This window comes from Sinocyclocheilus grahami, unplaced genomic scaffold (assembly GCF_001515645.1).
Source record: "Sinocyclocheilus grahami isolate Dianchi unplaced genomic scaffold, SAMN03320097.WGS_v1.1 scaffold61.1, whole genome shotgun sequence".
Taxonomy (NCBI): domain Eukaryota; kingdom Metazoa; phylum Chordata; class Actinopteri; order Cypriniformes; family Cyprinidae; genus Sinocyclocheilus; species Sinocyclocheilus grahami.
The window spans coordinates 2,593,603-2,610,329 of NW_015505240.1; the positions used below are offsets into that span (position 1 = coordinate 2,593,603).

The 16,727-nt window shown below is 38.3% G+C and overlaps 1 protein-coding gene across 1 annotated transcript; it reads left to right on the forward strand.

Annotated features, from left to right (window-relative positions):
• Positions 1-338: 338 nt before the first annotated feature.
• LOC107584564 (protein crumbs homolog 2-like) lies at positions 339-16,726 on the forward strand. Its single transcript, XM_016271243.1, has 13 exons — positions 339-713; positions 8,717-9,376; positions 9,727-9,922; positions 10,103-10,242; positions 10,326-10,496; positions 10,736-10,849; positions 10,925-11,902; positions 12,110-12,690; positions 12,785-12,950; positions 13,123-13,993; positions 14,269-14,385; positions 14,495-14,621; positions 14,726-16,726. The coding sequence occupies exons 1-13, from the start codon at positions 644-646 to the stop codon at positions 14,945-14,947; spliced, it is 4,413 nt and encodes a 1,470-aa protein (XP_016126729.1). The 5' UTR covers positions 339-643; the 3' UTR covers positions 14,948-16,726.
• Position 16,727: the final 1 nt, after the last annotated feature.

Sequence of the window (16,727 nt, forward strand, 5' to 3'; positions counted from 1 at the left end):
TCCCTGGAAGTCCTCAAAGGGATATTTTTTCTGATTTAGTTTTGTTCTAGGGACAGTTTTGTTCCTAAGTGTAGCTAAGTAAACACCCCCACCTAACCCACACACACACACACACACACAGGAGTGCTGAAGTCCACTTCTGCTTTTCTGGCCCCTCCCCTCTCAAGGGTGATTAGTGTGGTAAGCTTGTTCTAGGGACAGTTTTGTTCCTAAGTGTAGCTAAGTAAACACCCCCACCTAACCCACACACACACACACACACACACAGGAGTGCTGAAGTCCACTTCTGCTTTTCTGGCCCCTCCCCTCTCAAGGGTGATTAGTGTGGTAAGTCGCAGTGGGATTGGGTGAGAGAGTTAGTCTCATTACTGCCTGTACAATGAGCCACTGCTCTTAGCCTGGCTGCTCCGATGCTGGACAGAGGAACTTTACATGAACTACATGACCTGGCGCTTATAGGAATTGAGAGACCAAGGAGAATTTCAACAGAGTAGACTTTCAACTTCAGCATCATGCAGGAACTCAGACGTTTGATGTTCCTCAAGAAGGTTTAATTTGAAGGTTGCTCCACTATGAAGGACTCAAAGAGACATTAAACTTAAAGGACGTCTAGTTTGGTTTGTTTGGATTGTTTCACATCACCATGGAGATCAGGAAAGTGCATCAGAAATGCCCTGGGACAGTTTTACTGACCATGATGATGTTCAAATGGGGTGAGTTTTCTCTCTTTCTCAATACCTACAGAAATCACAGGAAACAAGATGTAATATTTTATAAATATACATTTTCATAAATACATATGTTGAACAACACATGGTTACTTCTTACGTGCTGAAAAAAAATGTCTCCCTGTATGGGACACTGATCATTAAAAACTGTTGAGAATAGATAGAAATAGACCGATTGTAATGTATTGCTAATATTTGGTTATTTATATGTGTTTTATTCTGAGAAAGGCCCAGTTTTATCATATATGTCTCTGCTAGAGTCAAGAGCAACAGGTTGGATGTTTTGTGTGGCTCTATTGCATCTTTTTTGGCAAATTTTACTGTTTATAATGGGGTAGATGGAAGCAAATGCATGTACTTTTATCCACACTATAAAAACAAAAATATCATAATGCCATATCAAGAGACGAGAATGTAATATAGAAGGAGTGATGGGCTCTTTTGAATTTTACCAGTAAGCAGCCACCTAGCAACCACTCAGAACTCCCTAGCAGCCACATAGCCATACCCTGGCAACCACCCACAACACTCTGGCATCATGGTGGTGAATTATTCATTAAAAAATAAATAAAAAAAAATAAATAATAATTTTTAGATTTTAAAGGAAAAGCTTTATGTTAATCCCTGAGTGCTCATTTTATTGTTTACAAGATATCATATCTTCTACTCTCTTAAAAATAAAGGTTCTTTATTGGTATCTACGGTTCCATGAAGATTCATGGAAACTTTCCATTCCACAAAAGGTTCTTTATAGTGGAAAAAAGGTTCTTTAGATTAATAAAATGGTCTTCACACTTAGAATAAATTTTTTTTTTCTTTTTTGGAACTCTTTACTGAAAGGTTGTTTGAGGAATCAAAATAGAACTATGTCTTAAACGTCTACGTTTTCACAGAGATGCCATAGAAGAACCATATTTGGTTCCTCAAAGATCCTTTCAGTGATCAGTTCTTAAAAAAAGAACCACATTTTCTTAATGTTAAGAATATTTTAATCATCTAAAACCCCTTTTCCACTATAAAGAACCTTTTGTTGAATGGAAAGTTTCCATAAATGTTCAAGTTTCTTCATGGAACCAAAGATGCCAATAAAGAACCTTAATTTTTAAGAGTGTATGGTATCCCTGCCGCACTCTTTTTAGCATTAGTGTAGTGTTGTGGTCATTTTCTGTTATCTGGCACTCCCAAAGATGTGCACTGGAGTGTTACTTGCATCCCTCGTCCTGTCTGGAGTGGAAATAACTGGTGCATGGTACAGACGGGAGTATGGGGGAGGTTACTCGTCTATTTTCCCTCCTTCCATCCATCCAGTCCGATTCCGCCCCACTCTCAGGCTACTGTCTGAAACAGAAAAACTTTGGGGGGTGGGTTCCACTGTGTCCCGTTGCCATGACACTAGGGCTGAGTCATTTGGACGTTGTGTGCTGGTGGAATCTGCGTTAAGCACTTCTAACGAGCTCTGTTTGCTTTTGCATCCCGTAGGCTTAACGCTCTTTCATCTGACTGCACGGCCAAGCTGTCTCTGAGTATTTAACTCTATGATGATCATATGTAGGGGATATTTCATGGATAGTAACAAAGTTTTCAGTCTAAAGTACTGATGAAGTGTTGTTTGAAGATATAAATAAAAGTAAATAGTGCATGTAAATGTGTGTAAACATTACTGTTAGTGTTCTGATAATGTGTGCAAAAAGTTTTCTATTTACATAACACTTATTTCCACTTTAAATGATTATTAATGATTTTTTTTACTTTAACCAGAGCAATATTTATCATTTTTATTGGAACAAAGATTCAGTTAAATGGACTGCATGTTGAAAAAGTGTTAACATTTTACAGTAATAACAAAAACTGTACACTGAAATGATTTTCACTTAGAAACTACTCATAAATTTCACAAATAATTACAAAGAAAAGGCAAGTAACACAGTCAATTAAGCTGAAATGTTGAAGTAGAAAGACTAAAATAGTATTTTCTTAAAATGTACTCCAACAATCTTTTTACTCAAATTTATGTTTTATTTACAACTTCAAAAATTAATTTTACAGTGTTGTAACTTGGGCAACTTTTTTTTTTTTGTAAGAAAAATTAATTGTTAAAAATTATTTTTAAAAAACCATTTAAAGTATTTGTTAAAGAATTGAATAGGTAAGACTTTTCTCCAAATGGAGCTAATTTGATAAACTCTGTGTTCCAGTGAAACAGACAGCATGCCAATATCGCTCTGCTCAACATTAGTTTTGGTTCTAAGTGTTGGAATGGAAATGGAAGGTTTGCACTAACATTATCACTGCTTAGTCACAACTCACTCACAGATCCTGCTGTCCAGGTCTCAGGTATGGTGTGGCAATTACAAACACTGCATCTGTAGTGCATTTGCATTGACTAATGGGAGTCAATGGGGAAATTCAACAAGGGGAACAGTGGGTGAAACTGGTCTGATGTTCTGACTGAGCTGATAGTTCATGTCAAATCAAGCATGCAAATGTGACGTCAGGTGCTAAAGGAAACGAGGGGGATCCTGGAATTCACATGACTTTTTTCAATGAAAAGGTCTACAATGGACCCTGCCCCCAACCCTAATCCCAACAAGAACACAGCGAGTTCCCAAATTCATCACAACACAGTCCACTGCACCCCCACAGTCAAGATTCTGCTAATAAAAGTAAACCTATAATAGCTAGGTGTTTGTGTTGATGCAAACATTAACAAATAGCATCTTTGTGGATCAACCCTTACAAAAAAAAAAAACATGGTTTTATTACAGTAAGATTGTAGTAACCTTTTTTTTTTGTTGGTGTATTGATTATGATTTGTATAACCACAGTTTTACTACAAATTCCATGGTTAAACTATATGGTTAGTGTATGCATGCGGTTAATTTGTGATTACAGTGGTTTAACTATAATAACCATGTTTTTTTGGTTTTATTAAAACCTTGGCTAATTTTCATAATGGAACGCTCAAAAAATGCACCATATTTAGAGGGTTAAATGAATGTTTTGGGTAATAGAGTGTATTACCTGTATATATAATAATAAATTATAATATTAATAAGTACTTTAAGTGGTCTTATACTACCTAGAGGTGTTTGGGTTAAAGCTAACATTGACAAATAATGTCTCTGTGTGGATCAATTCTCAAAACATCACCATATTTAGAGTAGAGGGTTAAATGAACGTTTTGGGTAATAGGGTAAAAAAAAATGATATTATTATTATATAGAAATATGTATATATAATAAGAAAATAAGAATACAAAACAAGTAATTAATAATGATACAATAAGCAGGGTTATGCTAACATTGACAAATTATGTTTCTGTGTGAATTAATGCTCAAAAATATGACATATATTTAGATAGTTAAATTAATGTTTTGGTATAGTAATATATTATAATAAGTAAGTAATAATTAGATTATAAGAATAATATAAAAGTAAATTCTGTGAACAACATTTGTGACAATTACCACAGAAAATAATTCAGACTAAAAGAAAAAAAAATGTGTAGAATCACTTACCAACCTTGCCAATGTCAAGTTAGATCCAATCTTTTAACATCAATGTCACAACCATGCAAGGATATAAGTTTACATGGATAAAATCCCACTAGCAGGAATTACATCATGTTACACAACCAGACATTCATCCACCTGTGAAAGAAAAGACCATTTAGACTCCAATTTACCTCAATAAACAGTTCTTTTACAAAGTAAATAGCATCTGTGCTGTAACAAAAATACAAGCTTCACATTTCTGATTTTAAACTCTCCAGACGCTGACGCTGCCACAAATTAGGTTGATAAAACTAGAGTTCAACACTAATATTATGTTTGGTTTTGTGCTGTCAAATCGATTAATCATGATTAATCGCACCCAAAATAAAAGTTTGTGTATACATAATATATGTGTGTCTACTGTGTATATTTACATGTATATATAAATACACGCATACGTGTATATGTTTAAGAAATATATGTAATAGATATATTTATATATACTGTAATATAAATCATATATAATTATGAATATAAACACATGTAAATATTTCTTACATTTATACATGCGAGTGTATTTATATATACTTATAAATATACACAGTACACACACACACATATTTGTGACCCTGGAGCACAAAAGCAGTCTTAAGTCGCTGGGGTATATTTGTAGCAATAGCCAAAAATACATTGTATGGGTCAAAATTATAGATTTTTCTTTTATGCCAAAAATCATTAGAATATTAAGTAAAGATCATGTTCCATGAAGATATTTTGTAAATTTCCTACTGTAAATATATTAAAATTTAATTTTTGTTTAGTAATATGCATTGCTAAGAACTTCATCTGGACAACTTTAAAGGCGATTTTCTCAATATTTAGATTTTTTTGCACCCTCAGATTCCAGATTTTCAAATAGTTGTATCTCGGCCAAATATATGGTCCTATCCTAACAAACCATACATCAATGGAAAGCTTATTTATTCAGATTTCAGATGATGTATAAATCTCAATTTTAAAAAATTGACCCTTATGACTGATTTTGTGGTACATGGTCACATATTATGTGTACATAAACTTTTATTTTGGATGTGATCAATCGATTTGACAGCACTAGTTTTGTTTTTAGATGCATGTGGAAAAATAAAGCTCATGTCCTTCAGCCGGAACTAATGCTAAAATCCTCTTGTTGATGCTCATGTGGCATAACACTCAAAAGCATAACCTATAAAGTCTAAAAGGTTAAAACTTTGTGTAATAGATTTAGGAGCAGGGGTGAATAAAGCTAATTAGTGCCTGAGTCTAGAGCTAATGACAAAGATTTGCTAAGTCTGAGTTCATGTTGGTGCTAACAGCTATTAATACTCTTATATTCACCATGAGTCAAAACATCACTTATATTTAGTCTGAAAAGTTAAATTCTTAATCTCAGAACTTTCTCAGAATCTCAGAATTTTTAGGTTCACATGGAAGAATTAAGCATGCATACAGACAAAAAAAACAGCTCTCCTGCATCTGTGAAAATAAACAGATCACAGGATATCACAGAGTCCTGTCACACATCACACACACGTCCCAGCTGCTGTCACACTCTCGTTCTCTCTGTTACCCATCCGTTCCCACCCCGATCTCTGGACAGATGCATATTAAGTGAGTGTTATCTCATACAGATCTGACTGGGCCATTAAACCCGTTACAAATTTCACAGCCATTAGAGATCGTAGAGCTCTTAACTCCCAAATCTATACAGTGTGTTACAGGGTTATTATTGTTGAATGAATGGAACTAAAACTACAAATACAACCATAAAAAAATATAAATAAATAAAATCATGGAAGCTCATTTCCGTCACAGAATAAGAAAAAAAAGGTAATTGCAACTTTTTAATCTCACAATTATGGATTTTTTTTCCTCACAATTCAAAGTGAATATCTCACACTTTGAAAAAACAAAATTGAAAAGTCATATAAACTATAATTTAATTCTGGAGGGGGAAATAAATCTAATTCTAACTTTTTCTCACAGAGTTTGGAGTTTAGAGCAATTCTTTCAGCATATTCTGTTACACCAAATACACAAAATAATGATCTTTTAAAAAGCATCATATGACCCCTTTAAAGTCTGGCTAATCAGATCCACTACAGCCTGTCTCCACCTGAAGCCTAAACGCATCACATTTGGTTGCTGTCCATATTTTAATATATTTTGAAATGTAATTTATTCCTTTGATTGAAACCTAGATTTTCAGCATCATTACTCTAGTCTTCAGTGCCACTTTTGATCAATTGAATGCATCCATGCTGAATAAAAGTAATGATAAAAAATTATACTGGTTAATCTATTGTTTTGTTTTTTCGTTGTTATATTTGTAATATACAATTACATATATAGTTTCTATTAAAATAACTAGCAGCCTTGCAGTTTCTATATCTAACTCATGAAAAATAGTCACTCTCTGTAATCTCTTTAAAACAAAGTGGCAGAGAACTGTATCCTAAGGTAACAAAAGCTGGCTTAGTAGTGTAGACTAACCTAAAGCTGTCCTGTTTTACACACACCACTCTGAGAGGATTACGGTCATCTCAGTACATGAAGACACTGACCTACTCGTCTCTGACGGTACGCACATCTAATGGACTTTAAATAGTCTTTTCACTGGCTGCACAAGACAGAAAGAATAAAACATTCAGTCTGAAATTAATGTTGATGATATCCAAAGTGTGCAGAAATACTCTGAATTAAAGGTTGAGTCAGTGAGAGTGTTCAAGCACACGTGTTTGTGTGAGAGTACATAAGCTAAATTAGGTACAGACAGTGTAATCCACTTTCATTTTCTGTAAACAGGCCACACGATATACAGGTTAACAGAGGACAGAGCAGAAAGCAGGTAATCAGTGTCCTTCAGTTACAGGAAGGAGAGAGTTTGAGGGAGATAAAGTAAAAAAAAAAAGAAAACTAGAAAAGTCAATTCATGTATGTGTGCCGTCAATGGACTTAACACTTGTGACTGACATCATTATGTGTCATCTGGCTCAGTGATGGTTCATGTCTATAACAGCGTGAGATTGAGGGTCGAGGTCATGCAGATAACAGGAATTTGGAATGACTCAAAGAGTGCTCATGCGACTGGCTGATTTGTACGAGAAAATCCCTGTGAATGCTCTGTACCACTCTCTGCTCTCACACTCATATGCGCAAACAAAATATGCGTTTTGCAATACTCAAAAAAAAGACAAGGTCACAATTTACAGGGGATCTCTCAAATTCAATCTTTTAGTTCAAGGTCTAAAGTACATTTATAAAGAATTGTTATGACTGAGAAAGGTAAAAAAAAAATGTTGAACCTCACAAATGATTATCAGCCTCACAGATGGGCTTGGTATTTGTAATGCTGACTTTGAAGAGATTCTCTCTCTTTATTCCTCAGGCTCAGTCAGTCTTACCCAGAATTAAGGTTTGGGATCAACAGCCGGTTATTAACTGATGTCAGTGTTACCTTTGTCTCGGGTGTCTCTGTCTGTTTTCCGTTTTGCTATCATAGTAATATATTACAACAGAATCTTTAAATTATTATGAAGAAAACGAGTAGTGTGCAGAACTCACCACTCACATGTTAGAGTGCTGCAATGTGGTTGCCGAGTTGTTTTTAGTTGTTTGCAAAGTGGTTGTAGATGGTTCGCTCGGGCAGAGATGTACGTATTTTTGGCATAAACAAGGATTTTAATGAAAAATAATGCGTTTTATGTTACATTCAATCATGTGTTCATATTTACAGTCATGTTCTTCAAAGAAATGTTTGTAAAAAAATTGCAAACAGTAAAGTTTGGTAACATTAAACCATTAATGTTAAACCATTACTAACCCTAACCACCATAGATGTTGAGGGGGACAAGTATAATTAGAAATCTCAAAACTTGTTTGTCAAATATGGCCATTTTGAGAGAGAGATTAAAGTTGCATGTGTAAATTCCATGCATCTCTCTCTCTCTACAATGAGTGTGTTTACTTCAAAAACAGCGATTTTATCCTCTTGTTGCTGGAAAATATAATGTAGCAATTCAGTATTGAAGCTACTTTATTAATTACAGTCACGGGACAGCGGTGACAAGTTTCTTTGCTCCTAGATGTTTGTGTATCTCCTGTGTGTGTGTGTGTGTGTGTGTGTGTGTGTGTGTGTGTGTGTGTGTGTGTGTGTGTGTGTGTGTGTGTGTGTGTGTGTGTGTGTGTGTGTCAATGAAAGCAGCACATTAATATAGAACAGTAATTAAGCGGTTCTAATGCACACGGTATTCAGACAGACCATGGTGTGTGTGTGTATTGTAGGAGTTAGTGACGGCATGATGATGTGTAACAGTGTAATAATGGTGTCCCATTTCTTAGGGGAACTTTTTCACCCCTACCCCTTGACACTCTGTAGGTGGTGAAGGGCTATAAACTAGAACTGGGATTGTGCCTAAGAGGTGTAACATTTAAATCCTGTCTCTCTTTCACCAGGTGTATTCTGTTCTGCGTCATCTGACATGTGTGCATCTTCACCCTGCCAAAATGGGGCGACGTGTGTGGATACAATGGATGACTATGTGTGTTTGTGTTCACGGGAAGGAGTGCGGTACATGGGGAGGGACTGCGATGAGCTGTACAATGCTTGTGTGTTTGCTGAATGTGAAGGGTGTGTGACTGAACCTGGCACAGAGCACTACACCTGCCCAGAGGACATCAACGAGTGTGAAAGTGGGCCATGTGTAGGGGCCCTCTCTGAGTGTGTAGATGAGCTGAATGGCTACAAATGCCTGTGCCCACCTGGTTTCGGAGGAGAGGACTGCAGTCGTCGCATCATAGACTGTGTTGATGAACCCTGCCTCAACAATGGCACCTGTAGACGGATAGTGGACGGATTTGAATGCACCTGTTCAGAAGGTTTCCGTGGTGAGACCTGTGAGGAGAACGTGGATGAGTGTGAATCAAATCCTTGTCAGAATGGTGCAATCTGTGTGGATGGGACCAACAAGTATCACTGCTTCTGTGTACCTGGATACCAAGGACACAACTGTGAGATTGACATAAACGAGTGTGCATCACGACCTTGTTGGAACAATGGAACTTGTATTAATGGAAAAGACCAGTACCTGTGTGAATGTCTGCTGGGATATACAGGTAATCTGTGTGGGTGTGTGAACTTCTCATTACCTTGTTTGAAACCTTTAGTTTTACCATCTTTTGGTATTATTGCACCATGGTATTGTTAACAGTCTAAAGCAGGTATGCTCAATCACGCTCCTGACAGGCCAAGGTTCTGCCAAGTATAGCTCCAACATACCTACCTGGAAGTTTCTAGTAATCCTAAACCCCTCGATTTGCTGGTTCAAGTGTGTTTAATTAGGGTTGGAAGCAAACTCTACAGGATTATGGCCCTCCAGAAGCAGGATTGGGCATTCCTGGTTTACATGGATGTTCACACTGACAACAATTGGCATATCATTGTATTGTGTTCTAAATCTCTGTAGGAGTAAACTGTGAGATGGAGATCGATGAATGTGAGTCAAATCCATGCCAAAATGAAGCCACCTGTCATGACCTAGTAGGGCTATACACCTGTGACTGTGTGCAGGGGTTTGAAGGTTCAGACTGTGAAATTAACATCAATGAATGTGAGAGTGATCCATGTCAGAATGGAGGAATCTGCTACGACCTCATCGATAGGTAAGGGAAATCAGGAATTATGGGAATGCCTGAAGTTACCTATTAGTCAGTCTCTTCCTGTCTAAGTAGTTGGTTATTGGCCAGAAAAAGCCACAATGCAGACCTGATTTTATGTTGATAGTTAAATGTTTAAGACTATGTGTGTACTGACTGTCTGATTTTGGGTGCGTTTGTATGCAGTTATGAGTGTGAATGTGAAGGCACTGGGTTTATGGGAGACCACTGTGAGGAGGATATTCTGGAGTGTGCATCATATCCTTGCCAACATGAAGCAACTTGTCTAGAGGGCATTAACCACTACAACTGTACCTGTTGGCCAGGTAGCTCTCCTTCATGCAAAAATTACACTCAAGTCTTTAATCTAACTTTGCAACAATCTTAAATGATGTTGATGTGTGAATAGGATTTGAAGGAGAAAACTGTGAGGTGGATATAGATGAATGTGCTGATACTCCCTGTGAGAACGACGGCGAATGTTTTGAGAAGTCACAACCAGAACACTGGGACACAGACTGGGAGTTCACCTATGCCACAGCTGCAGGTTACGTCTGTCAGTGCCAACCAGGATACACAGGTACTGGCAACATAACACCACAGATGTAAATGTAAAACAGTACAGTAAATCAATACAGACAAGGCACCAATACAACAGCTTTCATTTTAAGAACTTGTTCCAGAGTTGAGTCTAACTATTTTGTCACCCAATATGTGATTGAATGGGTGGTCAAGGTTACTCAAGTATCGATCCAATGTTTTACGTAGAAAAAGAGCTTTGTCATGCTGTTTATTTGTTTTGTTTATTTGTTCTCCCAGGGGAGAACTGTTCGGTGAACATAAACGAGTGTGTATCTGAGCCGTGTCACAATGGAGGAAGCTGTAAAGATCTTGTAAACGGATATATGTGTATATGCCCAGAGGGGTTTGCAGGTTAGTGTTTGCATAAGGGAAAGTGTTTGCATATGTATGTTTGTATTGTTAACTTTATGTCATGTCTTTTTTCAGGTGTGGAGTGTGAGGTTGATATAGATGAGTGTGAGAGTGCCCCCTGCCTTAATGGAGGTGTATGTGAAGATGGAGTGGCTGAATATAAGTGCCACTGTGCAGAAGCTGAGGAAGGTCTCCTGCCATGGGGGGGACCCCAATGCACTGTGCAACTCCGTGGTTGCATTAAACATGCATGCCAAAATGGAGCCACCTGCTTGCCATGGTCGGATGGAGAGACACACAAACATACTTGTCTTTGTCCACCTGGATTCTATGATGACGTATGTTCAGCACCAACCACATTCTCCTTCTCCTCACCAAAGTTCTTTCTTATTGAAGTTCCACCATTCAAGCGCATAAGGAGAGACATAGAAGAACATGAACACCCCCGGGGGGTCCGCCTGCGCTTCCGCACCACACTGCCTGATATGCTGCTGTTCTTTCGTGGCAATGCTGATTTTTTCCTCTCTCTGGAGATTGTTGGGGGTGAGCTGCATGCCAAGGCAATATCAAAGGAGGGCGGGTCACTGGAGGCACAATTACCCAGGCTTGTAAGTGACGGAGATTGGCATGAGGCAGTGGTGAACATTGATGGATGGGATCAGGATATCAGACTTGTGCTGCAAGTTAATGGTCCAGCCTGTGACAATCAAGCATGCAGAGTTGAATACAAGCTACCAGATGGTCAAGAAATTTTCTTGCACCATGATAGCCTCACAAAGTTATATGTGGGTGGAGTACCAGAGGAGTACATGGATCTAACCTTAAGTGGCAATGGCTTTTTGGGTTGTATGGAGGACCTACAGGTGGATGGCCATCGTGTACTGCCGCATGATCTCGAAGACGAGGAGGCAAGCATAGAGTTGGGCTGTATAAAGACGGAATGGTGTGGGGTGGACCCAAATCCCTGCTCTCAACAAGGGCACTGTGTCGACCTCTGGACAGACTACCGCTGTGACTGTTATAGACCTCACTATGGACGTGACTGCAGCCAAGGTATGCATACACATATGCTCATACACTCAAACATTGATCTTGTGGGAATGTACAGAGCTGGGGAATTAAACTCTAGTACTGGAGGGCAACTTTTTTTGCTAAGTTTAGCTCTAACCCTCCAGGACTGGACTTGTGGTGTAGGGGATCTTATATAAGAATTGATAAAACATTGCTTGACTTGTTTCTCTATTTCTCTTTCTTCCACAGATTTCTCTTTTTGGACATTCAGTCATGAGGACTCTACAAGCTTTCTTGCATTTGAACTGCTGTCTGATTTTGGCAAGAACTTTAGTGTGTCATTCTTCCTACGATCTCTTAAACCAAGTGGATTATTAGTTCAGCTACATAGGGCAGGGCTTCAAGGGACAGAGGATGATGATCCTTATTTTACCATGTATCTGGAAATGGGACGAGTACATGTGACCTCTGGGGTGGGGTCACCCATCTTATCATCACCAGTGTTTGTCTGTAATGGAGAGAAGCAAATGCATCAGATGGATGTACAGGAAGGTCAGGTGTTCTTTAGCCATGGTGGATTGCGCTACGGGCTTGGCTCTCTGTCTGACTTGGAAGTTCTAGAGGGAGACCTGGTGTATGTTGGTGGGGTTCCAGGTGAAGAGGGTGCAGCTGATTGGGGGGGTCATTTTAAGGGCTGCCTGCAGGACCTGAGACTAGACGACGAGCATCTGAATGTGGAAGACTGGAACAGTACCCTCAGTGAGACTGTATATATCTCCAGTCATGCAGAGAACGTGCTTCCTGGATGCATGAGTGATGACACATGCAAGGTATGTAGAAACATGTATAGCTTTTATTCCACTTGATCTATTTAAATGGACAATTACTGTTGGATAGAGCTGATATTGTTTGGTTGATTTGCAGGTGGAGCCTTGCTTAAATGGTGGAGAGTGCACAGTAACATGGAATGACTTTACTTGTTCTTGTTCTCTGGATTTCACCGGAAAGACATGTGAAACTCGGGTTTGGTGCGTCAGCGACCCGTGTCTAAATGGTGGACGCTGCGTGGATCTGTTGGGTGGTTTTGAGTGTATGCTTATCTTAAACATCCAGTGTATATTTGGCATTTTCCTGAAGATCCTGTTAGCAAAACAGTTCATTCAGAAATATTATGTATTGATAATCAAGTCATAAAAATAATGTGTAAAATGTGTAAAAAATTGTAAATATAATTTGTAATTAAAAATGTTTTGTCTTATCAGGCATTGCTAATGCGACCTTTGACAACACACCCTTACACTACAGTGCTAAGGGATCTCTAGTTTTCCCAGTGACCAATGTGACCATGGAGCTCCGTACAAGGCAGGAAAATGCTGTGTTACTTCATGCATGGAAAGAAGCGGAGCTTTTACTGATTGGTCTAGTGGATTCAGCCATTCATGTGGAGCTTCAAACCGAGAACAGCGTGGAACCAGTGATATTCTCTGGACAGAGACACATTGCAGATGGAAACTGGCATCACCTGATGGTTGCCATGGCCAATCCAGAACGTGATGCATCGCAGTGGTTCATTCTGGTGGATGGCATCATTGATGGGAGCAGTGCCCCAGAACTTGCTGGTAGTTTAAGTTTTCTTAAAGACTTGTCAAGTGAAGTCGCACTAGCAGAGACGTACACAGGATGTCTAGGTGCTGTCAGAGTTGGTGAGGTGTACCTTCCATTTGTAGACCATACCAAATTACCCCAAACATCACAATTTTGGCGACGACAAGATGAGCATGTGCACATAGGCTGCATTGGGGCTCCAGTGTGCCTCTCTCATCCCTGCAGACGTGGTGGTACGTGTGTGGATCTTTTCAATACATTTGGCTGCCAGTGCCCACCTGGCTGGGAAGGGATCGCCTGCGAGAAAGAAACAGATGAGTGTGTCTCAGGACCCTGTCTTCATGGCCAGTGCAAAGACAAGTTTAATGGGTTTGACTGCTTGTGTCACCCAGGATATGCTGGACCTACATGTTCAGAAAACATAGACGACTGCAAAGGATTGAAGTGTAAGAATGGGGGAACCTGTGTAGATGGAGTTAATGACTTCACCTGTATCTGTCCACCCAAGTACAGCGGAACACGTTGTCAGTGAGTTCCTACAAATCACACACACTGATGCCTAGACTTGACTCGGTGTAACTTACAGTACATATGCCTTCCAACAGAGAACAGGGGTTATAATGTGGCCTTCAGAGAGACAACTGCAAACCTGGTTGCAATTGTAAATGCTCATGAACACCAATATAAAAATATCATTATTCATTTTTTCAAATAGCCCACTTTGTTTTACATTACAGTTATTTCTTGTTACCCGAGTGAGCCTGAAGTTTATAAAATTTTTTGTTTGTGTTCTTGTTCATCAGGTATAACTACCCTCCTCTTAAGTGTGAACTAGATGTTGAATGTGAAAATGATGGCATTTGTCATGACACTCAATGGGGGGCAAACTGCACCTGCCCTCCAGGATTCACAGGAGACAGGTAGAATTAACTCTTACATCACTGTCCATTAGAAATAAATTTAATATACAAATATACTGATATAGACGACTAAGTGCTTATGTGTTTGAGTACATGTTTAATTCCACAGATGTGAGAGAGAAGTTGATGAGTGTGCATCTAGCCCATGTCTAAACGGTGGATCATGTCTGGATCGGCTGAACCATTTTCAATGTTTGTGTCCAGCAGGATTCAGTGGCCAGTTCTGTGAAACAAATGTAAGAAAACACTGAGTATAATAATAAGCATGCAAATTAGTTCCGTAGTGTTGAGTGTTATTTGTATACCTGCTAACAATAATGATTTGAATCTCTGTCTGCAGAAACAGGCTCAGCAAGAACATATACCATGGTTGGCCATTGCGGTTCCACTGGCATGTGGCTGTATCCTCTTGGTGGCCATTGGACTCATTTTTATGTTGATGACAGCACGCAGGAAGCGGCAATCAGAAGGAACTTATTCCCCAAGCCATCAGGAGATTGCTGGTGCACGCCTGGAGATGGACAGCATGCTGAAAGTACCACCCGAAGAGCGTCTAATTTGAATGCACAAACAGATGTAGATAAAGGGGCTCTAATATTGTCTGTGTGACTCTATGGAACTACACTGGACCTTTCCAAGGCATTGTGGTATTACACAGCCACAGTGAGAAGCAAGTGCTACATCAAACAAGCAACCTGAAGATGTACTGTACGAGTGAGAGAGGAAAAATTAAAACGGGAAACATGAAGGCATTAAAAATGGTTGACCTTTTGTGGAGACCTAAAACTTTAACCAGCAACTCTCTCAAGTCTAGTTGAACTTGAACTTGGTGATTCTTTACCTCATGGCATTGTATGCCTGAACGGCTTTGACTGCAAAGAGACGGAAATAAGAGTTTACATTCTCCCCAGAGCATTTAAAATCTTTAACCAATCCCTCTCAAAGATAAGCACTAAAAATAGTGCTAAGGAGTAAGCAACATTTTGAAAATATTTTTTTTCGCAGCAATTGAATGTACAAGGTATTGTATAATGTCTTTAGCAAGACTGTTAACTAGCTACTGTTCCTGCTGTAGGCTACACTGGATTTGATCATCAACACTGAGGAATGTGGCTTCATATTCATGCAAATGTGAACAATTGGCCATATTAGCATTTACAATACAAGGGTGGGAACCAACCAAAACTAGTTACCCTTTTAAAGTAATGCATTGCAGTTTTGCATGAATTATTGTTGTTTTCACATTGTGTCAGAATTACCCTAATTATGCATTTACGAATACTAAAAGCTATTCACGTCAATGCACATTTACAAGTTATGATCAATTACAAAAAAAGACTAAAAGTAATGCTAGTTGGGTAGCAAACTCAGCACATCTTTGTCTATAATGCCATTTTTATGTTAGCCAATAATCTGCACTTCTAGTATTCCATAAATGAGACAGCAAGGATAAGTGATATAATATAGTGATTAAATTTTTTACTATCATAGACAGCAAAGTTGCACAGCTATTTAGCTGTTATGGGTGAAGTCACAAGGCAAACAGCTTTTAGCGGAATCTGAGCAAAATTGTCATCAAGGAATTACGGTAATTAAAAAAAATGTCAACGCAATAATTTTTTATTCTGTTTGAGACCGTTATTGGAAAAAACTGTGAACATGTTACTGTTTGACAATCACCGCACTTGACATTTTTTAGAAATGTACGTTCATACTACTAAAGATATAAATAAACCACCACCATTTGTATACACTTACCTCTGCATACACATGTAAATATGACCGCATTGAGCGGTGAAATAAAATTCTGCCTGTGTATGAAGATGAAACGAGAGATCAGAGATAAACATAAGAACAAATCCTTTCTGATATCTAAATACTGTAAAAACTGAGCGATTGCAAGTTGTGTTAATTTTACAGGTTGTGTATATTTTGTAAATTGTGGCTATAATTTGTTTTCTTTTTTGTCGCAAATGAGTCAGATTTTCTTCAAATGCATGCACAGGACTCACTAAAACTAAAAAGTACAGTGTGAACTGCAACATCATCTTAGGAATATATTTTTGAATGTGTAAATGTGCAAAAATTGTTTGTGTTTAAATGTTTAAACAGAGTTACAGCTAAAATAATTAGGAAAATTCATAATTGATGTAAAGGTCAGGTTCATGATTAGTGGTGTTTTTTAACTTGTTAAACTGACATTCCTAAAATAATAATAATAATACAATATGTGCAAGAATACTGGGAAAGAGAATGGTTAACAATAAATGAATAAATGGGAGCAAAACAAATCTCGAACCACTTTCAAATGAATATACTGTGTTTTTAATTATGGCAAACAC